At 36.2% G+C, this 24,137-nt stretch overlaps 1 protein-coding gene across 1 annotated transcript; it reads left to right on the forward strand.

Moving 5' to 3' along the window:
• The first annotated feature begins 5,236 nt into the window (after window positions 1-5,236).
• LOC136710988 (titin-like) lies at window positions 5,237-22,463 on the forward strand. The gene is made up of 18 exons (XM_066686921.1): window positions 5,237-5,282; window positions 7,226-7,246; window positions 7,775-8,041; window positions 8,904-8,934; window positions 9,129-9,333; window positions 9,573-9,707; window positions 9,825-9,996; window positions 10,357-10,457; window positions 12,273-12,449; window positions 14,030-14,105; window positions 15,574-15,606; window positions 16,485-16,751; window positions 16,958-16,988; window positions 17,303-17,507; window positions 17,981-18,127; window positions 19,001-19,172; window positions 19,729-19,829; window positions 20,569-22,463. The coding sequence occupies exons 2-18, from the start codon at window positions 7,234-7,236 to the stop codon at window positions 20,752-20,754; spliced, it is 2,319 nt and encodes a 772-aa protein (XP_066543018.1). The 5' UTR covers window positions 5,237-5,282; window positions 7,226-7,233; the 3' UTR covers window positions 20,755-22,463.
• The last annotated feature ends 1,674 nt before the right edge of the window (window positions 22,464-24,137 follow it).

Here is a 24,137-nt window from a genome sequence, read left to right on the forward strand (position 1 = left end):
ATTAAAGGTGAGATGAAGCCAGGAGTTTTACACAGCATAAAATTAACTAAACCACTTTTTACCTGAAGTGAAAACCCAGAGAGGAACATATCATTAAAAGGGTGAAAAAAAAAACTGCACTTTGAATGTTTAAGATGGGTTGAAGGGAGCTCAAAAGAGAATGTTACCGCCACAAAATAGTCCTAGTACAGGACACTACTATGTAGCGAGCACCTGGGAAATCAAATTTAGGATGCAGTTACAAATACCTTTTAAGGTCGGAACAGCACAAGTTTCTTTGTCTCAACAGCTCATTACATGTACAAGGCAATTAACCAAAAACAGATATATTTATTGTGCTATATTCCCAAGTGCTTTCACACCCAGCATGTCCAAATGGGCTCCACTTGGGATTTTCCTGGGTTTATTGGGCTTAAGCTGGGCTTGGGCTAAAAGTGGGAAAATTCATGCATTGTGATTGGGCACCACTTGGGCTATCCCATTAATATTGTAGGTTTACAACTGGGCAAGCCCACTTGGGCCTATAGTGGGCTAGGGCATGGGTTTCCCCATGCAATTTCCTGGGTTTTGTATGGGCCGTACAGAGGAATTTAATGTGGGCTATTTGATGGATTTTGGTTGGGTTCTATATGGTAAAGGATCCTATGCATTTGGGTGGACACAGGTTGTAATGGGCGGAAGGCAAACACAGTAGGACAAAAAGGTTAAAGGTTTTTCTTGGAAATCAAAAATGGTAAACAACAATATGAAGCCAACTACACCATAAAGGATATAAAGGATATATTTAATACTTCCAGTAAGTCTATAACATTGTTTTCATTATTGAAACACATATGCTCTTAAAAAAGGAATATCTGTCTGTAGCCTCTCATTCTTGTTCAGTCTCTTACACCAGTAAATATCCAGTAAATAGAATTTTCTTTGCTAATGCTCTGCTCTGATTTTATGTAGTGTGTAACATTAAGTGTAGCATGATGTGTGTGTTGAAAATTTTAAAATTTCTAAATATATTTATATTTGGGAATGAACATATATTAATTCTTTATAAATTGCATGTTTTTAAGGACAACATGTTTAATTTAATCTTAAAATAACCAAAGAATGTTTCACAGAATGGGAGCAGGGCAAAAGAAAAGGAGTAAGTCCGTCTTTAAGCATATCTCTTTAAAGTTATGTCACATGATAAACACAGGTAATAACAGCACTCACTAACGTAGATTATTAACCACTTAATTACAAAAAGAATATTTTAAAAAATGACCTCATATATATTAAAATTTATTTTTATAAATATTTATTTACACTACCGACGAAGTTGACTATACATGTACATTTTGTTCAAAAGGTAGGGACTGCGTATGCATTGTGTAGCCATATGAACACCCACAATTTGTATAAAGTAGATACTGTTTATCTTGAACTATGACATACAATTAATTTTTCAGTGTAATATCTGCCTTTAACAAACACTTGTACTGACACTTGTGTTTAACAATGTTTGATTTCTTCTCTGGAAACATGAACAGTTTTTTCATTCGCATGTTCTTTTTCAAGACAAGTTCCAATTATCACAAGAAGCAGAAGAAGCTCTGTTTTCTTCAGAATGTAACTGCAGAAAAATCCAGCACCATAAGCACCCTCAAAAGTTTTTTTGAAGAACCTCAGGTCCTTAACTGTCCGGCTGGCAGTTCAGATACTATGAGTGGGGAGAGGTTCAACTTAGTTCAAGTCTTTTATTTATGAATAGACTTTTTCTTTTCGTTTACATTCACACACACACACACACACACTGTCACTCTGATACCAAAGGTGTAATGCAGCTTGTGCTTGGCTGAGCTTATTGGCAGGGCCCAACAGGTGTGGGTGTGACTATTCAGCCTTGATTAGTACAGGGGCTTCTGGGAACTGGAGTCCTGGGAGCTGCTCCCACCAACTCTCCTAACAGGGCAAGTGAGCCCCACTGCTCTCCACTGGTGGTGTGGCCCAACACCTTACAAATGCAGTGAACAAAATACATTGTTGTACCAACATGTTATTTATTATTATGGATAGTGTTGTGTATTTCCAGTATCAGAAGTTCCCTATTGGACCTTTACCTTTTGACTTTTATGATGTGAACCTGGCAGATACATGTGTGCACTCATGACATCATTAATGGTGCATTTCCACAGCATGGATCTGGCTCTACTCTACTCCACTTGGCTCGCTTACAGCTTGTAGGTTTTCCACTAGTACAGCTACCTGCATTATGGAGCAAGTAATCTCGCAAACCCCATCTCTATTGGGAATACCGGCTTTGACAACCACAGCAAAGGCGGTAAATTTAGGCACTGTTTACACATTGTGTATGCATGTGAGGTTTTTGTTTTTTGGACTGAACATGGCTCTGCATCCCAGTTCTAACTGAACAGGTAAATGTACAAGCTGTCATTGTGAGTCAGATAAATATAAATGTGAAAGCTGCTGAACCTCACTCTGCATTTTGTGGTGATTGACATGTCTCACTGTCCAATCAGTGATCTGCAGGGTTTACACCACCATTTTGTACCTACTTGGTGTGGTTGAACCTCTGTGTGGGCAGGGACTGAAAACATACCCGGTTCCAGGGACCAGGTACCAGAAATGGCCAGTGGAAATGTAAAAGTGCTGAGCAGAGTCAAGCTGAGTTTAGTTGAGTCATGTAAGTTCCATGTACAAGGCATTAAAAAACAAACGTCCCAGACAGTTATGAAGTAAGAACAACCCCCTCGCACACATACACAGACACACACCCCTACACACACACAGTAAAAACAATCAAAGCTTTGCTGTATTTCAGTTTGAGCCATGTTTAGTTCAAGCTCAATATCTCAATGAATGAAAAGCAAATAGACTACATCCGCAGACCTGGATAATAAAATCTGTTTGGTAAGCATCAGTCCTGCTTACAAACTCTTCCTGATTACCAGTCAAGTTCTCCACAAAATTAAAGAAATCAGAGCAAAAGCAAGTAAATTAAGTGATTTTCACACTGCACTGCCAACAATTGTTGTTATTTTACAGTACGTTATCATCCAAACTGTACAATAACAGGCTGTGTCCTGAAATCAGGATTTCCTACGAACTCTAGGAACTGATGCTGGGCCTTAACAGTTTAGTGCAGAATTTGCAAGCAGTTCTTTTAAGAAGTAACCCCTTCAGAATGTCCTGCAATATCTACAGAAAATATTTTAAAACCTTTTTTATCATCACCTCCCCCATGTGGAGGACCCACTGTATGACTTTTAGTGCCTGTTATGCTTAAAAAAAGTGAGATTGAGTGAGATGATCCTTAATACATTATCAGTTAGCTACAACCGAATCTGATAAAGCTCCTCACTATGCTAAATCTAGCACTTAGCGCTAAGGAGAGCAGTGAAGAAGGTTCTCAGATAACAGCACCACACATAACAGCATTGGTTTCTAATCCACATTTAAGTCTATGTCCTCTTATCTCTACCAGCAATCCCTGAGGAACTGTTAGCATGATAAGCTACAACTGTCTGCTAGTTGGTAGTGGCTTGCTAAGCTCAATCAGGGCAAATATTAAAAAAAGATTTAATGATTAGATGGTGACTAGAAATTGGGATATAATATTAATATTTTAAAATGTGGCAATGTAATAAGTGCACACATACTGACCTTAAAGTTATTAAAAAAAAAAGTGGGCACATTTTTTTTCCCACTGCAGGAATCCCTAAAGTGGTTTTCATGACAAGAGAGGACAAGATGTGCGATGAAGGAAGCTTTGGGAGACATTCTACCAGAGAAAGAAGAGAGACCAAGGATAAAGTGAGTCCCCTTGCCAGTTAGGGCTGATATATCAATTTGTTTTTCCTAGAAAATTATTGTTTTATAGTCCTTTTAAATGTTCAGTATTAACTGGATAAACGTGTGGTAGAAAGTACAAAGTACAAATTAACAGAGCGGTTCTATTGTATTAAGTAATACTGAATGTACACCATGTTTAAAGTATTCATTTAATACATATGTCTTACAATATTTACATTTCAGACATTTAGCAGACACTTTTATCCAGGGTGATTTATTGTTCTGTTTACTCAGAAAATATCCTAGTTTTTTTTATGGGGTTGAATCCAAAAGCTACCTAAAGCTTATAAGAAGCCAAGCACAAAAGTCAGTAGACCCAGAGACATAGACACACAACTGCACTGCAACAATGCTGCACTTTGCCTTAATGTCATATCAAGTAAGAAAGGAGCACAAATGCAAGGTTTTAATACGTGCAAAATAAGTGTTGATTTAAGTACTATTATAAGAGATGTCTTTTCAGTCTGTGTTGGAAAGCAATGAGCATTTAGTTGCCAAGACAGAAAAAAATTGGATGTTTGTCTTCTATGCATCTTGAAGGATGGTGCATTAAGCCAAGCTGTACTTGAAGCTTGATGTTCTCTTTCTATAGATTGGGTTTTGCCATCAAGTACTCAATGGCAGATCCTGTTTTTCTTTGAAGGACTTTGTCAGGGTTTTGAATCTGACACAGGCAGGTGCAGGAAGCCAGTCAAGGGGACAACAGAGGACCCCCCTGGTGGAACTGAAGAACATTGCATACATTTTATTCTTGATCAGCATTCAGGATCAGTTTCAAAAGCCAGATGGTACTCATAAGTTAACCAGCCAGAAGGGAGCAGCAGTATTCAAGTGTTGAAATGATGAGACTGAACAAGTCCCTGGGTGGCTTCTCTAAAGAGAGCTTATTGTAAACATCGACATCAACTCTTGAAACTATTAGTACTTTAGTATTTTGTACGCTAAACATTTTATACTGCATCGTGCATTCTTTAAGTGTATGATGAAGTAGTGACTCTGGGTGGTAAGAGTGTAAATGTACATGTACATTAAAGTTTTTTGTTTTTTTCATTATGAAAAAAAAAAAAAAATAAATAAATATATATATATATATATATATATATATATATATATATATATATATATTATAAATATATATTATATATATTTATAATATATATAAATAAATATAAAATATTTATTTATATATATTATAAATATATATAAATAAATACTAGAAAAATATGCATTGAAATGACACTTAAAATTTCAATTTCTAAGAAATTAGACTGTTCACAGGATGATGCTGAAAACATCACCCTCATTTCTGCCCTCTGCTGTTCTTCCAGAACTGAAAGTAAAAGTAACTTCATACTCTATTAATACAAAAACAAATTCACAAAGCGAAAGTCAGAGAGAGACAACCACACCTCAACAGCACACTGCAGATACAAGTAAGTCATTTTCTAAATATTGCTAGGAGCACATCTGCTATAGTTATATAACCTGAAAACTTACAGGTGCTATATGAGATGAAATAGTCTTATTTTTTGAAGACAAAAGTACATTATAAGTGGTTAGAGACAATGAAGAGAAGGACAAATGAATGTCTTTATGTTATATAAATTATGAAATCTTTTATGTAGATATATGTCAGTGATCAATTAATTGAGCATCAAGACACAAAGTGATGAATAAAATATTTATTTACACAAATTAAAACAATGAAATATTTACACTTGAAAGTTATCTGACTGAATGTTTAGCTATAAGTTGGGTGTATAAGTGTGTACTTGCAGTTATGTGTGTGTATGTGCGTGTGAGTGTGAGCGTGTTTTTGTGAGAGAGATAAGAATATGTTATAGTGAATAAACAAAAAGAATCTAGCTCATTTTTTTTGTTTGAAACAAAGATGCAAGAAGCATTTCAGTGAGGTCAGAAAACACACGCTAAGAACAAAGGGTAGTGTCTTAACACTTAAGTGAGTTCTTAAAATAATTCAATGTACTTAGAATAAATGTAGTCTTAAAATAAAGCCAGTGAAGTGAATTTGTTTAACTCCAAGTTATTGCTGTGGTGTGTTGGTGATGGGAGACTGCATGCAAAAAGACAAAATCAAATCTAATAACAGCCAAGATTAATCTCTGAATTATTGATTCTGAAACAAATTGATTATTACGCCAATTTATTTTGCTGATTTAGCTGTGCCCAATTGTTAAGTCTTCAGTCCAGTGCTGCTGGTTTGTAAACGGTTTACCTCACGTCTGTGTGACCTTTAGATTCAGGACTCATAAAATAAAAAAAGGTGTGGCTCAGATCAACTTTGCAATCTAGACTTAATGACCCTTGATCAGACACTGAGGCCACTTTGATAAATACCTTTATCATGACTAAAAACCTTTTTGGAATTTGGTTCTGTATCTTATGCCTGTTTGTTGACCTCTCACTTACACCTATGACCCCTTCACTGCCGTTTGTGTGCATCAGGGCATGACATCAGCAGCCTTGCTGTGGCATGTAAAGGACAAAAAACATTTACGTAAGAAACTTTTGTTCTTTTGAAGAACATCATATTAGATAAAAAGGAAAAAAAAAAAACATTTGAGCCCCCAATCAATTAATTTATAAACAAATTAATAAAAAAAATAAAAAAAGCAGATGTTACATTACATATAGTAAAAATATAAAAGAAAACAATAATAATAATAAAAAACTATGGAATTGAAAACAGAAGTAAAAACAGTGAAGAGAGAAATAAAACATAATCATTAAATAGAAAAAGAATGTAGAAGTATTTAAAATCCTTGTTAATGTTAAAGTAAAATAATAAGAATAACTGTTTTTTTTTAGTACAATATGCTTGTATATATTATAAAAATCATAATGTTACGAAACATTGTAGAGAAGAAACATGCTCTTCAAGTTTTCAGGTTCTAAGAAGTCAGTGTTTTTGTTCAAAATGTTCAAACACCTCCCTCCCCACCACCAGTCCCCCACCCCACATTCCTCCCAGAGCTGAAAGTGAAAGTAAAAATTCAGTGTATAAAAAAAAAGAAGAGCTGCACACACAGAGCATCAGACAAAAACAAACATATTAACAGCACATAAAAAAAGCTCCTAAACACTAAAAGCAGATCTATTTGCAAAAACCGAAGGACATACAGGGCTTTCATGAGAAGATATTGTTTTTTAACCTGAGGTATATGAGTTAATTAATGCAACAAAAATATACATAAATTTAAAAAGTGCCTCAAAATGAAGATCACATTTGCAACATAATTTCCTTTGGATGAACAAGAGCTTGCAGTGTTTCATTTTGTGACATTAGCTTTATTTTATGAAGTAATAGCTTCAGTATACTATAAAAACTAATATAATTTTCTCTTCTGTTCCATAGATTCAAACATGGGAAAACCGGGTGAGTTTAAATGATCCAATCCAAATTGCACGAGAAGCTATATCTTTAGCCATATGGAGCTTTTCCACTGCATGGAACCTACATGACTGTACTTGACTCAGCTTGGCTTTCTTGCTATTCCACTGGCTAAATCTGGTACCTGGTCCATGCACAGATCATTCAATTCCAGCACAAACTCACTTGTAAAATCTCTTAAGTTACAGCAGCTTTCACATTTATTTTTATCAAGAGTCACAACGTCAGCTTGAGTAGAGCCGGACCCATGGAGTGGAAGAGCACCATTAGAAAGTCACTGCACAATAGAAAAAAACACAGTCAAAAAACAACATTAAATCAAATTAACAAAAGAACACAGACCCCTCAAACAAACAGGGGTAGTGTAACAGTGTAACATTTCTCAGAATGTTCAATTTAATCAAGTACAATTTTCCAGAGTCATATTTCACTCTGGATATTTGTGCAGATTTCTAAATATGATTGAATGTGACCGTTTTCTAATGAATTCTATTATTTGTCTGTTTCCAATAGAATTTCTCTATGTTTTGGCTGATAAAATGGTGAAAATTGGACAAGATGTCACTCTTAGCTGTGAGGCAAACACAAGTGATGTGACGGCAAGGTGGGAGAAGGGTGGAAACAGGCTGCAATGTGTGGAGGGCAAACACAGAGTAGGAAAAAACGGTACAAAGTTTTTCTTGGAAATCAAAAATGTTAAACAAGAAGATGAAGCCAACTACACCATAATCCTGCAGAACAAACTGGGTACAGACTCCTGCTCTGCCTTTGTCTTCATTGGTAAGTTTAGGTTCACTGCTATTTCGATGGAAATGTTATTGTATTCAGACTCAGGCTAAATGAATGGTTTTGCTGTTTCTTTCAGTGAACAAATGTTAACTAATTTCTAACTGTCAAAATGAACATAATTTGATTTAAATAGTCACATACGTTTTCTTTATTTGTGCAAATCCAGCTAGAAAACAGAAACGGGTGCTCATGAAAACTGAACATGAATGGACACAGCTTCTCGGCTTCACTTTCATTGTCCAGTGAGAGCAATAGTGGCTTAATGCTTCAAGCATTATATTTTAACTCTGTCTGTAGCCTTTTATTTTTGTTCACAGTCTCTTACACATGAGGCCAGTGAGCGGATCTAGAGCATTATTCCTTGCTGTTGCTTATTTTTAATTATCTGCTCTTTTAGACTGTACAGCAGATTAGTGTCGCAGTCACACAGCTCCAGGGACCTGGAGGTTGTGGGCTCGATTCCTGCTCCGGGTGACTGTCTGTGAGGAGTTGTTGTGTTCTTCCTGTGTCCGCGTGGGTTTCCTCTGGGTGCTCTGGTTTCCTCTCACAGTCCAAAAAAAAAAAATAAAAAACACACGTTGCAGGTGGATTGGTGTCTCAAATGTGTCTGAATGTGTGTGTGTCTGTGTTGCCCAGTGAAGGACTGGCGCCCCCTCCAGGGTGTATTCCCGCCTTGCGCCCAATGATTCCAGGTGGGCTCTGGACCCACTGTGACCCTGAACTGGATAAGCGATTACAGATAATGAATGAATGAATTAATAAACATATCTATATTTGTCAATAATTATATGGTAACACTCTATACATTGTATGTTTCTCATCTTAAAACAACTATTTTTTTTTTTTTTTACAGAACTCAAACCATGGAGGGCAGTGGAAAAAGAGTACGTCCATCTTAATATAAATCTCTTTAACATTGTAACATGATCAAAGACAAGTAATAGTGACAATACTCACTAGTGACTTCATTATAAAATAATATATATATTATATATATCTGAACAAAGGCTTTTATGTATAGTTAGGTCAGATTTTTGGAAACATGAACTGATTTTTCATTTGCTTGTTTTCCTCCAAGACAAGAGCCAATAATCACAGCTCTGAAGAACTTTAAAATTTACAGCAAGGAAGTCCCAGAGCTCCGCTTTCTTCTGCATGGACCAGTTGGAGCAGGAAAATCCAGCATCATCAACACCCTGAAAAGTATTTTTGAAGGACATCAGTTCCTCAACTGTCTGGCTGCTAATTCAGATACTACTAGTGGAATGAGTTTTACAACCAAGGTGAGCCTGCACCAGAGAGAGGAGATGTTTTCGTATATAAATAACACAATTTAGCCACACTCTAAAATTATGAGTGATGACTATAATCTGTTGTACAGATACAACTGCACCACATACACAATTGCTCTCCTTGTATAATTCATTCAATGGCTAAATTCAACATAATGTACTTAACATATAATACAAATTAAAACTGTAAAAGCAATTTTTTAATTATGACTGTTGTTGTTTATTTCCAGTATGAGAAGTTCTCTATTGGACCTTTACCTTTTGCTTTTTACGATGTGATGGGTCTGGAACCAGACAAAAACAGTGGGGTGTGCATTGATGACATCATTAAGGCATTTGAAGGTCACGTACCAGACAATTATAAAGTAAGACCCCCCCCCCCCCCCACACATACACTCTCACATAGTTAAAATAATCAAAATTGTATTCCATATTTGCTGTTGTTTTACTGTTTGTCTTTTATTTCTCTCTCTCATGTTTAGTTCAATCCCAATTTCTCAATATTTGAAGAGCACAGAGACTACATCTCCAACCCTGGCATAAACAATAAAATCCACTGTTTGGTGAGCGTAATTCCTGCTGACAAACTCTCCCTGATTTCTGAAGAAGTCTTGCAGAAAATTAAAGATATTAGAGCCAAAGCAAGTAAATTAGGTGGGTTCACTCTCCACTGCCAACAACAGCATTAGTTTCTAGTCCATATTAAAGTCTTTGTCCTCTTTTACACTACAAGCAATCCCTGAGGAAGAGTTAGCGTGTAACATGCTAGCATGTAAGCTACAACTACTTCAGCAGCTTGCTAAGCTTAGTCATGGAAATTATTAAACATATAGTAATTAGAAGGTGAACAGGTATTGGGATATAATATTAATGTTATAAAAATTGTCTATTTTAATAAATGCACACACTTAAACATTTTTAAAGTTAGCTATATCAGTGTGGGTAGATGCAGATGAAGATTATTTAAATGCAGAGAGTGGGTTGACTTGATCTCAATTTTTTTTTCTACTGCAGGAATCCCTCAATTGGTTTTCATGACAAGAGTGGACAAGGTGTGTGAGATGACGAAGGAAGATTTGGGGAAAATCTACCAAAGCAAAAAGATCAAGGATAAAGTGAGTCTCCTTGACAGTTGTGGCCAATATATCAATTTATAGTTTTATTATTATAAATAATAATTATAATTTATTTTTAGTGCAAAGTACAAAGTCATTTGTCACAGATAACAGAATGGTTCTATGATGATAAGTCACACTGAAATTCACAACAGGTTCAAAGTATTAATTAAATAGACTTTAATGTCTTATAAATATTTACATTTCAGGAATTTGGCAGACCATCTTATCTAGGGTGACTTATAAAAGTGATTTGCTGTTAACTCTGAAAATATACTTAGCTAGATTTTTTTTTTTTTTTTTTTTATGGAGTAGGATCGAAAAGATATATAAGTCTTATTAAATGTCAAGTACAAAAGTCAGTATGGAGACCAAGACACACAATTCTTACGTATTACACTTTGCCTGAATGGCAAATCAAGTAACACATGAGTACAATTGTCAGCCTTTAATTAGTGTAGAATTGAAAGAAGAGTGTCTTGAGTCAGCAATTTGAACACCTCAAGTGACTCTGCGTTTCAGCGCTCCAAGGTAATTTGTCCAATAACTTATTATTAAGATTTTGACCATTGCTAAGTACAGAGCAGCAGGTCCAGTTTTGGCCAATGTCACAGCTTTGAATCATGTGGACCGCTCCAGGAAGGAAGTAAAAACAATGTAGCAGAAGAGGTACATGGCTAATCTTAGAAACATTGAAGAAAACTTGCGCCAGATCAGTAGAAATGTGTATGGTACACATAAGATGACCAGCCAGAAAGGAGCCACAGTAGATGAGAGGCTGAATGACTTTCTGGGGTCCTCTCTAGACAGAGAAGGTTGAATTCTCCTGATGTTGTAAAGGAGAAACTTACCTGACCCCATCAGGTCGTGAACAAATACTGGTAAGCCATAACTACACCAAGATTTCAAGCTTCTGCAGATGGAAAAAAAGGAGATGGCAAGATTAAGATGTAAACCTGTAGTTTGAGAGTTGTACAGCAGCTCTGTTTTGCTGGGGTTGAGTTTAGCTGCTATCCCTGATGAGACATCAGAAAGATGACAGGATGTGCAGTTAAACTTGGGTGTCAGAAGGTGGGGAAAAAAAATGAGTTGAGGGCCAGCACAGCAGTGGTAAGAGAACCCATGAGAGGATATTACAGAAAAGAAGAGGCCCAAGCACTGAGCCTTTTGGGATGCCTATACAGCAGTATATAATAACCACCAGTAAGAGCATGAAGTACAAAGACCTGAGGGCAGAGCTCAGAATAATACTCTGTAGAACTGTAAATTACCAGTCATAAGTTTTATTATTGCATATTATTTTCATCTTGAACAATGCAAATTTACAAGGAGTGTTCAGTAGGTTCTCAGTACGTATATAATATACTAATCCTGCAGGTAATTTAATAATGGTGCTCGGAAGTGTCACTTTATGAGGAGATACAATTAAATCATTAGCTTATTTTCATTATTGGTTTAGTTGCAATTCTGATGACAGCCATAAATAATCATTTTTGAGTCAAGAAGAAGTATATTTGTTTCAGAGAATTGTACAGAACAATAAAAATACAATACATTGTCTGCTTTTAATTCATACATAGAACCATACAGTGGACTTATTAATTGCCCCTCATTTAGAAATCTGTATCTAGTGCTAGCAAGGGCAGTATACAAATAAGCTAGTAAACAGTACCACACACAGCAATATTAATGTTCTGTCTTCCATATGTCCTCTTTGCTCTACAATAAATTCGTAAGCTGAGACCTTTGAAGCTGCTGGTGTGCTAAGCTATATTCAGAGCAAAGCGGAAGTAATGCAACTCTGTGTGTTTACAGATTGCGGAATGCAGTAATAAACTGGGGGTCACTGAGAACTGCATCTTCCCTGTGAAGAACTACCACGATGAGATCAGGAGCAATGAGCAGCTGAACTGTCTGGTTCTGCAGGCCTTCACACAGATCGTCTACTCAGCTAACGACTACATAAAGAGATGGTCAACCTCTCAGAAACAAGTCGAATGATTCCTCTTCATACAGAAGACTCAAATAAAGAGTCAGCATCCTAATATCAATACGATGGTCAGTGATGATTGATGTATACTATATTGCTAAACACTGCTCATCCAGCTTTTCTTTTTAAAATGCAGGGCTTGTATGGGAGGATAGCTTGAGAATATAAACACCACCCCAACTCCATCTATGCCTTTCATTATTGGTCAATTTCTGACAAGATGCCAGCTGGGCAGGTATCATTTAGTTGTTGGAACTGTTTTCTGTACTTGTAGATTATTGTGCCATTATCCACCAAAAATAATTAATTCAAGAAAGTCTGTGGTCAGAAATTGATCACTGATGAAGGGCTAGAAAATGGCTAAAACAAACTATTAATCAACTGTAAATGGATCCATTGTTTACTGAGTACAAATAAGTTGGAATAAAAAAAAAAAAAAAAAAAAAAAATTACCAAATTATTAACACACACCTATGAATTAAAAGCCTCTCAATAGCATTACTATCACACTGGATACAATTTTAGATGTTTGTATAAGGGAAGCTTGAAAACATATAGATCTGTAATTCTAATGTATGTAAAAATAAACAAACACTTTACTGTGTGATGTAAGAAAAAAAAGTCTACAAAATGTCTTGAAAAATACTGTTGAATATTTTTTCCATATATTTAATAACAGTGATGATGACAACGTATATAATTATTAGGATGTGTAATTTAAGTCCAGCTGAGTAGCCAGAACTAATTTGTGTTTAACAATAATCAGAAAATATATACCTTATATATCCTAAATTACATAATGAAGCAGGGTGCATGTTTATTTGGGGGAGACATCAAAGTAAAATGCTGTTTGACATCCACGATGATGAGGAATGAGGAGTTGAACTGATTTAAATAAAATGTGTGCAGCTGGTTTACATTAATAACTAGAAATTTGAATTAAAAAAAAAATGTTGTACATGTAACAATGTAATTACTGGTGATGTATTGACATTTACAGATGTATGTAGCTTATCTAAATGCATGCTTCAGGCTTTAAGACATTTATTGTATCTTGAGCATATCAAAATATTTCAAAGTACTGGACAACTCGGAATGTTACCCTTTGTCGTCTTCTTTGATCAAATAAAATCTTTATTGCATTATTGTTATGGTTTTTTCAGTGGCCTCCGTAGCTGCCCACATCACATTTAAAACCTGGGTGCTCATCTACAAAATCTAAAACAGGACCAGGTGCTCTTTATCTGAGGGTTATGGCCATAAATCAAAATTTATCAAGGTGTTCTGTATTGTCTTGAAAGGTCTTGGATTATTTGAATTCTCCTGAAATTACTTTAAATGTAATGAATTGCTCAACTCCGTGTCTCCTCCCTAGGTATCTGATTGATAATTGTGTTGCACTTAAATGTAAAGCATTAACATCAATGCATGAAAGTATTAGTGTCTCATTATTTTGCATGCATGCATTCTTTGAGTAAATGATAAGGCATTGACTTATTTTAAAAACATTAACACGCAAGCAAACAAAAAAAATACTAGGAAAATATGCATTGTAAAGACACTTTCAGTTTCAATTTCTAAGAAATCAGATTCACCACAAGAAGCACCTCCCCCATCTCTACCCACCGTTGCTCTCCCAGAGCTGAAAGTGAAAGTATGTATGTAGGGTATGAATACAAAAGCAGGCAGAAATTCACAAACAGAATATCAGACGGAGACAACTAACAGCACCCTGCAGACACAGGTAAGTCCTTCTCTAAATACTGCTAAGAGTACCCTAGATATATTTATATGATCTCAAGGAACTACAGGCACTGTATAAGATTACATTTTCTTAATAATTTTGCAGAAAAAAATAAAGAAAACAAAAATATTGCCATGTCATAATAATGCCATATAATTACTGCATTAATACAAGTACATGATAACTGGTGAATCCTTTTATATAGATATGTACATAGATATATGACAGTGATCAGTATTTGAGTATATCATTTACACAAATTAAAACAAGATTTGTGTGAATGTGGGTGAGCGAGAGAGATAAGAATGTGACATGGAGAATAAACAACAGGAATGTAGTTCTTTGTTGTCTGAAACAAAGAAAAAAATGCAACTGATTTCAAACAGGATTGTATAACATTCCAGTGAGGTCAGAAAACACAAGCCAGTGAAGTGATTTAGTTTAGCTTCAAGTTGTAACTGTGTTGTGCTGGTGAAGGGAGCACCGCATTCTCTGAATTAATGATTTTAAAACAAACTAATTTTGAAAAGAAACACAAATACATTTAAAATATATGAATGTTATAAGCTTCAAGTTTATTCACTAAGCAGTGCTCAGCTGTAAAGTCTTCAGTCCAGTGCTGCTGGTTTGTAAATGTTTGACGTCACATCTGTGTGACCTTTAGAAACAGGATTCATATGCAGATTAGAAGAAAAAGAAAAGTGTGGCTCAGTTCACAGGCCACAGATCAACTTTGCAAACTAGACTTAAAATAAACAAGCCTTGAACCTTGATCAGACACTGAGGCCACTTTAAATGTAAATACCTTTTTAATAACTAAAAACCTTTTGGAATTTGGTTCTGTATCTTATTCCTTTTTGTTGCCCTCTCACTTACTAACACTTGTTATCTATGACCCTTTCACTGCACGTTGTGTGAATCAGGGCATGATATCTGCAGTCTGGGTGTGGCACCTAAGGAAGAAACACATTTACGCAAGAGGATTTTGTCTTTTTTTTAAAAAAAACAAAAAAACATTATACTAGAAAAAAAAAATAGATAAAAAAAACAGTGAAGAGGGAAAGAACAAATGGATCATTAAATAATAAAAGAATGTAGAAGTATTAAAGTCATTGTTAATGTTAAGGTACAATTATAACTAAAGTAATAGTGGCCAGATTGAGGCAAAGTATAGGAACAGTAAGTAAGTAAAATAATGGCAGTGAGCATGTTTTTAGAAGTCACCTCTCTATCTATATATCTCTCTTTCTCTCTCTGTCTCTGAAAAAAAGATCTTCTATTTCAAGATTTATCCATTTTTACACCAGCTATGTTATAATTATATCGGTTAAAAAAGTAATATTTATCAAATAATAATACATTGTTGTAATATTGTTCCATAGACTCAAATATGGGAGGTTCTCAGACAAAACCTGGTGAGTATAAATGATCCAATCTTGACTGGCTAGATATATTTGCAGTGATTTGCATTTCTAACTGAAACAATAAATAAATAAATATGGTATAGCTTGATAAACCTGTCTTGCAAATTACAGGGTGGAGCCATTAACTGTTTTTTGTAGATTTGTGGTGTGTCATTAGAATGGAAGGCTTTTATCTATGATTGTGGTATGAGGAGTTTTTTTTTTTTTTTCCACTCAGAACAGAATATCGAAAGAAAACAGAAATAAAACAAGAATACAGATTTATTAATAATCAGGGATTATCTGGATTAATGTTTACCATACATTTTTTAATGTAATATTTAACTCCAAATGCCATATTCTGACCTTGAAATTAATTTCAGATTTACAGAATATGGACACCAGTCAACAATAACGTTATGACAGTCTCTTTATTTCAATTCTCACTATCCATTCTCTCAGCTCCACTTGCTGTACACACTCTTCGCCCCTTTTTATGTTATTCTTCATAGCACTGCTGTGACTCATCCACTTATACCAACACAACACACATTAACACACCATCACCACATCAGTGTCACTGGAGCGCTGAGAATGATCTACCACCTGAATAATACCTCCTCTGTTGTGGTCTTTGGGGGTCCTGATTATTGGAGAACAGGGTGAGGGGGTGTGTGTTTGTTGCAGGGGTGGGGGGAGGGGTGCGGGGTTGGGGCAAAGTATACAGAGCAACAAATGGACCATAGCTTGTAATAATAAACCTATAAAGTGCTCCTCTATGTTCAGTGGATACAAGGGACACAAGATGTGGTCATAATGTTATGGTTGATCAGGTGTTTTTAAATACACATTTCCTGTTGGATATTGAAACTTTCTTCTGTTTCCTATAGAATTTGTGACTGTTTTGGCAAATAAAACAGTTAAAGCTGGAACTGATGTTATACTTCGCTGTGAGGCTAACACTGAATACGTAAATGCAACGTGGGAGAAGGCCGGACACAGTCTGAAGTGTGTGCAGGGCAAGCACAGAGTAGGACAAACTGGTACAACATTTTACTTGGAAATCAAAGACACCAAACAAGAAGATGAAGGCAACTACACTTTAACCCTGAAAAATGACTTGGGTTCAGACTCCTGCTCGGCCATGGTCTTTGTGGGTACGTTTTCAGATTCACTTGAAATACTCATATTCAGAGACTGGGCTGTGTGAGGTTTTATTGTTTCTCTCAGTGTGAACATTAGTTAACTCGTCCATTACAGAGAACACACTTAACTAACACATTTATCCAAATTATTCAGCTATGAAAAATAAAACTATTCACAGTGATCACATCATCAATCTGTTTTTTTTTTTTTTTTATAGAACTCGATGAATGGAGGTCAGTAAAAACAAGGTACGTAATTTTTTATTATCATGTCACATTATAATTGAGGCCCCTCAGCAAAGACTACCATTTACTTCATTATAAAATAATACTAATTTTCTGAAAATATCTGACATACTGTAGATATAACATTAATTTGTTAACGTGTGGATGTTTTATTTATTTTTTTTTTCAATAAATGTTTCTGTACACTGTGAGAAAAAAGCTGACTAGCAGCCACATGTTCCTCATCATTATAGGGTCATACATTGGATACATTTGTAATGAGGTTTGATTTCTCTGGAAACATGAACTGACTTTTCATTCATTTGTTTTTTTCCAAGACAAGAGCCAATGATCACGGAACTGAAGAACTTTAAAATTTGCTGCGATGAAGTCAGAGAGCTCCGCTTTCTTCTGCATGGACCAGTTGGAGCAGGAAAATCCAGCACCATCAATACCCTGAAAAGCATTTTTGAAGGACATCAGTTCATCAACTGTCTGGCTGCCAATGCAGATACTAGTAGTGGAACGAGTTTTACAACCAAGGTGAGTCTATTATTATTATTATTATTATTATTATTATTATTATTATTATTATTATGCTAAATCTGTTGTTGGGCGGCACGGGGGTACCGCAGGTAGTGTTGCAGTCACACAGCTCCAGGGGCCTGGAGGTCGTGGGTTCTTTTCCTGCTCCGGGTGACTGTCTGTGAGGAGTTGGTGTGTTCTCCCTGTGTCCGCGTGGGTTTCCTCCGGGTGCTCCGGTTTCCTCCCACAGTCCAAAAACACACATTGGTAGGTGGATTGGCGACTCAAAAAGTGTTCGTAGGTGTGTGTGTGTGTGAGTGAAAGTGTGTGTGTGTCTGTGTTGCCCTGTGAAGGACTGGTGCCCCCTCCAGGGTGTATTCCCGCCTTGCGCCCAATGATTCCTGGTAGGCTCTGGACCCACCGCGACCCTGAACTGGATAAGGGTTACAGATAATGAATGAATGAATAAATCTGTTGTTGTGTATTTCCAGTATCAGAAGTTTTCTATTGGAACTTTACCATTTGCCCTCTATGATGTGATGGGTCTGGAAGAAGGCACAGAATTTGAAGAAAACAAAGGGGTGCACACTGAAGATATCATCAATGCTTTTAAAGGCCACATACCAGACAATTACGAAGTAAGAACAGACACACACACACACACACTCACACATGGTTTCAGAGGACATTACACGGGCTACTTCAATTTATTTCATAGAGACTAATTGTAACTAACATTTATAAAAACCTGGACTCTTACCCTTAACCTGACCATTACCCTTGCCCTAACCCTGACGTTAGCTCTTACTATAATCTTAACAGTTACTCGTAGCCTAATCCCAAAGCGTATTGGCCAGTCTAAAGGGGGGGCTCCACACACCCACAAACACACACACACACACACATTGGGGTTGGGGGCTGGCATTTGAGTTTACCCAGGGGTGACAGTCATAGTTACATATATCTTGCCACAAGCAGTAAAATTATTTAAAACTTGTGCCATAAATAAAAAAAAATCTCACCCTATACCATGTCATTCACATTCCTCAGAGAGGCTATTTCATCAGTCCCTACTCATAACACACTACACAGCTAAGAACTAACTATAAAAACATAAGATCACCAAATGCTAGTGTATATAAACTGTCAAAAGTACCTTAAGCTTTAGCATAAAACTCTGGATAATTAGTAAAAACTACGTGTCTACAACACTGTTGTGTGTCTCTTAATAAATTCTGTATTAAAACACTCATCAGAGCTTCAAATAGTTGAAAATTAAATGTAATATTAAATAAAATTTGAAAACATTGCTAGATTTAAATATGTGAATATTATTACTTTAAAATAAATAATTAAAAATTAAGTACATTTTATGGGGGTTTGTACTGCCCTCTAATGCCCGCCCTTAGTGACAGCCCTGACACACACACACACACACACACACACACACACACACATCTATGTTCTTTCAGTTTTCAATTGTATTATTATTTTTTTTTTTTCATGTTTAGTTCCTGTTTAACACGCCAATGATTAAAAAGCACAGAGACTTCATCAGCAACCCAGATATAAACAATACAATCCACTGTCTGGTGAGTGTTGTTGCTGCAGACAGAGTCTCACTGATGGCTGATAAAGTTTTTCAGAAAATGAGGGACATCAGAGCAGCAGCGAGTACATTAGGTAAGTTTTCACTCTCCACTTTTCTTTGAGTCCTTCCAAAGAAAAGCTATATATCAGCAATTCCCAACTCTGTGTGCAGTGTTTGCGCGTGTGTGTGTGTGTGTGTGTGTGTGTGTGTGTGTGTGTGTGTTCACTGCCACAGATTTAGGTTTAATGTGGAAGACTCATTTAATTAAACAATAAATTTCATGACCTTAGGACTTAACAGTTTACTATAAATTATACTGCAAATTGATTTAAGAAGTACATTTTCCTGGATGCAAGCAAACAAACAATGAAATACGAAAAAAAGCATTTTTTATACTGACACTTAGTGCACATATCTCAGACACCTATTATTTTTTTGCTAATGTTGTGTATACAATCTGCATTTATACAAAGTGTCTAGCCCTCTGATGGACTGATGCCCTGTCCAGGTTGCGTCTGTGCCTTGCGCCCAGTGCCTGAACTGGATAAGCAGTTACAATAAATGAATGAATGAATGGATGAATGTAGTGGCTAGCAAAAGTTTGCTTTCAATGAAAAAAACAAAGATATCCATATGTCTCCATTGCAGGAATCCCTCAACTGGTTCTCATGACAAGAGTGGACAAGGTGTGTGAGCTGACAAATGCAGATTTGGGGAAAATTTACCAAAGCAAGAAGATCAAGGACAAAGTAAGTCATTTGATTTACTCAACTGACAAAAGCAAATAAAACAAAGTTTCCAAAATTTTCACTGAAAAACTGGATTGTGTTTTAATATTAACCATTTTTTATTTGATCCCTGCAACACACTGGGACATGGGCACAATTAATGTATTTGGGTGTATCAGTCAGATTATTTTTTCCTGCATCAGCAGGTGCTGCTTGGCCACATTGAGTGGCAAATATTAAACTAACTCATGAAAATGAGAGTTATAAAAGTATCATTCACCAAAAGCCCTGTATTTGCCATTGCAAGATTCTTCAGTAAAGAATTGGATGTTCACCAAATACAATTCATACTATCATAAAATGTTTGAGTCTTTGTCTTGTCTAGTTTGTCTTTTTTATCTGTTTAAAGGGAATTTTAAGTGAATTAACATATTACAGATTTCAGTTTTAATTGCATTTATATGAATCAGGAGCCACATTTTCTGGAAATGCTAAATTGCAATAGTTATCAGCATGGCAAAGACATTATAAGCATTAACTGGGAAAAAATGTGGTATACACAGAGGAGGATTGTAGCTAACACACCTCAACGTTATTTTTGTATTAATTAATTAATTAATTAATGGGGGAGGTACCGCGGCCCTGAAATGGAAAAGCGGAAACTAAGTTGATGATGATGATGATGATGATGGGGGAGGTAGTAGCACATTGGTGGCTTATTCAGGGAAAAACATGGATGCCACTCTGTGTGTGTTTGCAGATAGCAGAGTGCAGTAATAGACTGGGGGTCACAGAGAACTGCATCTTCCCTGTGAAGAACTACCACAATGAGATTGAGAGCAATGAGAAGCTGAACTGTCTGGCTCTGCAGGCCTTAACACAGATCGTCTACTCAGCTAACGACTATGTGAAGAGGTGGTCCAGCACTCGGAAGCAATTTGAATGATTCTTCTTCATACAGAAGGTGCATAAGAAGATTAGCATAAAACAGTCACAATACAAATATCAAGAATAGACTTGATGACAGACTGATACCATTGTTGAGCTGTGATATATAAGCTGAGTGAAAGGGGATGGATGTCCTGTAATTTGAAATAATAATAGGTAACTCCATTTATCTTTTTCATTTAATCCTACAAGTGGTAATCAATCTGTTGTTGATTCATCATTGAATATATTTTCATAAAATAGTGATTTTTATGGAAGCCCTGAAGGGCAAGGTGAAAAAAAAATATATATTTATATATGTTCTTGAGACTAAGTCCAAAGTGCCAGCTTTGACCACAAGGGAGCAGTCCAACCAAATACAGTGCTGTTCTTAATTATTTATCATTTATATGTTTATAATGAAGAACAGCGGAACAATTTATCTCTACTGTGGCTGTATGATAGCCAGCTTGATTGTGTTTTGTAGGAAACAAAAAATTAGGAAGAAAAACATGTTTTTCATTCTTTTGATGGCTAAATTTGTAATATTGTTTGTAAATATATTTTCAACTGTTTTTGGTGTGTAACAGGCAGGAAAAAAAATAATGTGGAACTTATTTCCCCATTCCAAAGTCTCAGGAACATAATTTATACTTTTTTTTCACATTGCCCTTTAGGTAGATTTTCATTTATCTACAAGAATATTTTCATTTGTATTTTTAGGACACTGCTTCTTCATTATTGCTAGTTATTTTATATTAGCTAAGGGAGCCCCAGTCCACTGGTGGTGCTGTTTTACTACATATATTCAAACTCTTCATTATATACTCAAAGAAGACCTACAAAAACAGCAGCATTTTCTGTGTGTGAATGCAGTACACAAACACAAACCACACCGATTTTCCAACTTTCTGGACTAAGCAGTTAGGTTTCCAGTTAAGATAGGAATAAGGTTGAGTTTAAGCTCATGGTTAGAGTTAGGGAAAGATTAAGCCTGCTTTTTTTAGGTAGGGTTACCATATATCACCTCTGATTTATACACAGTTTACAAATCTAGGAAATGGTCTTTCAGTAAAATTTGATACCAGTCTAAAAGGAGTATCACTCATGTGACCATTAATCAGTGTTTTACAGATTGTTTCAGATCTAAGCAAGAGGAAAAAAAAATAAAACTAAGCAAGCTGGCATGTACATCCCAAAATTCAACTGTTGACAGGGGTATTTTTGCAACTCACAAGCCAACTCACAAGTATGTGAACCCCTGGTGGTCAAACAACAAGTCTTTACAAAATACAGATGGAATGAACCACACACATATTAATATCACTTGTGAGCAGACAATTTATTAATAACAGTTCATTACATACGAGTCCGTTATATGCACACAAAGAAAACATAGTTTTTAGAAAATAGTTTCCAACTTAGGGTTAGGCTTGCAGTTAATTTTAGTGGTGAATTTGATTGTGGGGTTGCTGGAAAATTGATCTGTATAACCATGAATTGTGATCTACATTGAACAAATATTGGAGATGGTGTTATTTAGTTATGTACAAATTCATCTTTAGGAAAATTGGGTTCTGTGATTGATTGGGTTCTGTCTATTTTGGGATAAATATTGCTTTCCTCCTTTACGTAGTGAGGTATGAACCTTAGTGCGACCCCTTGATCAGACCAGACTAATGTACCGACTTAATACACAAATTACAGAGCAGGTCAAGAACTCCTCACTGGAACCAATCGTTCTTTTGTGTTCAGTTCTATCCAGTTGTATCCCTTTCCTTTTCTGTCAAGTTTAAAATGTTTCTCTGAATTAATGGCAAACATTTGACCTTATTCATTCCCAGTTTTTTTTTCCTCAGAACATTTCTTATAAAACTGCTCATCCAGCTTTACTTTTGAAATGAAGGAACATTGCTGTGGGGCTCTGACTGCATTTGCTATTAAAGACATTTAAAAACAATAATATGTGGTGCACTTGTTTTCTTTACTTAAAGAAACACTAAGTAAGATTAAAATGTATTGTTCTTGCTCCCCCTAGTGTTCATCTTACAGCACTGAACTGAAATCAGTGGGGGTGGTTTCCTACCTTCCCTCAAAAGTTACATAGTTCAGTTTATACAGTGCTTCACCCTGAGTAGCAGCGTCAGAGGCTCTATTCTCTCTATTATAGGTCAGTCACAATATCACAATAATTTTGAAGCTGTAATATTGAGGTCATCCATGCTCTAGGCACAATCTCACACCAAGACCAACAATCTGGAGGTCTTGCTTATGCTTGGTTGGAGCATGGTGACCCTTGAGCATCTACAGGATGTCTGCAGATGGGAAAACAAAGCAGCTGCAAAAAACAAGAACTCCATCAGGGATCGGTCAGACCCAGTGGATAAAACCCAAAAAGATCCCAGATTATAGGCTGAGAGATCCCTTTGTTTTCCTTCATATGTTCCTCTATCTCTCTGTGTCCTTCCTCAGGTTTAGAGGTGAGTCCTGACATGTAATCAATGTCATTAATCAGTTCTCCACAATGGATACTGTCATGAAGCTGAAGATGGACACAGATATTTTAAACACATGAGTCACTGAAAGAAAAAAAAATGATGAAGGAGGAGTTTGTATGATCTCATTTACTACAAGCACACTTATGGTGTTCTTCATTCTTAGCACTGTTAAAACAACAGTGTTATTTCATTTTTACACTTGATTCATCTCAGGTTTCAGAGTCAGTAGCTGAACTGCAGGTCATAACATTAAGACAAACATAACCTCATTTGAAGCCACACCTTAGAATGAATGGACATTTATATATAATCATTCATTCATTCATTCATTCATTTGTTGTCTGTAATTGCTTATCCCGTTCAGGGTCACGGTGGGTCCAGAATCACTGGACGCAAGGCAGGAACACACCCTGGAGGGGGCACCAGTCCTTCACAAAGCAACACACACTCACACATTCACAATGAGGGACACATGTTAGGTAGGCAATCCACCTACCAAAGCGTGCTATTGGAAACCCTCTAGGGAGAACACACCAAATTCCTCACAGACAGATACCTGGAATGGGGCTTGAACCCACAACCCCACGACCCTGGAGCTGTGTGACTGCAACACTACCTGCTGCACCAGAGTGCCACCCTTATATATAATCATTAACTCTTATAATCAAGTAATCAAACTCAAAAACAGCTGCGTACCATCCGAAGTCCACCATGCTCAATACTGACCATCATTTAGAGGGGTTTAGCACCCTGGCATTGCGCTGTGGAGCAGTGGAACTGATGGAGATTGCTGTCTGTAATTCAAAAATTAGACACCCTGGCTTGCCATTGGTTTCTTGCTGTCCTTAAGAACATTCTTACCCTCCCCAAAAGTTACATAGTATGTATTTAAGTTTATTTATTA

Source organism: Hoplias malabaricus, chromosome 12 (genome assembly GCF_029633855.1).
Source record: "Hoplias malabaricus isolate fHopMal1 chromosome 12, fHopMal1.hap1, whole genome shotgun sequence".
Classification (NCBI taxonomy): Eukaryota; Metazoa; Chordata; class Actinopteri; order Characiformes; family Erythrinidae; genus Hoplias; species Hoplias malabaricus.

Bases quoted from the DNA above. Each gene is read 5' to 3' on its own strand.
- LOC136710988 (XM_066686921.1), top strand. The intron at 9,708-9,824 runs GTAAGACCCCCC...TCTCATGTTTAG, and splicing joins ACGTACCAGACAATTATAAA to TTCAATCCCAATTTCTCAAT. The intron at 18,128-19,000 runs GTAAGAACAGAC...TTTCATGTTTAG, and splicing joins ACATACCAGACAATTACGAA to TTCCTGTTTAACACGCCAAT.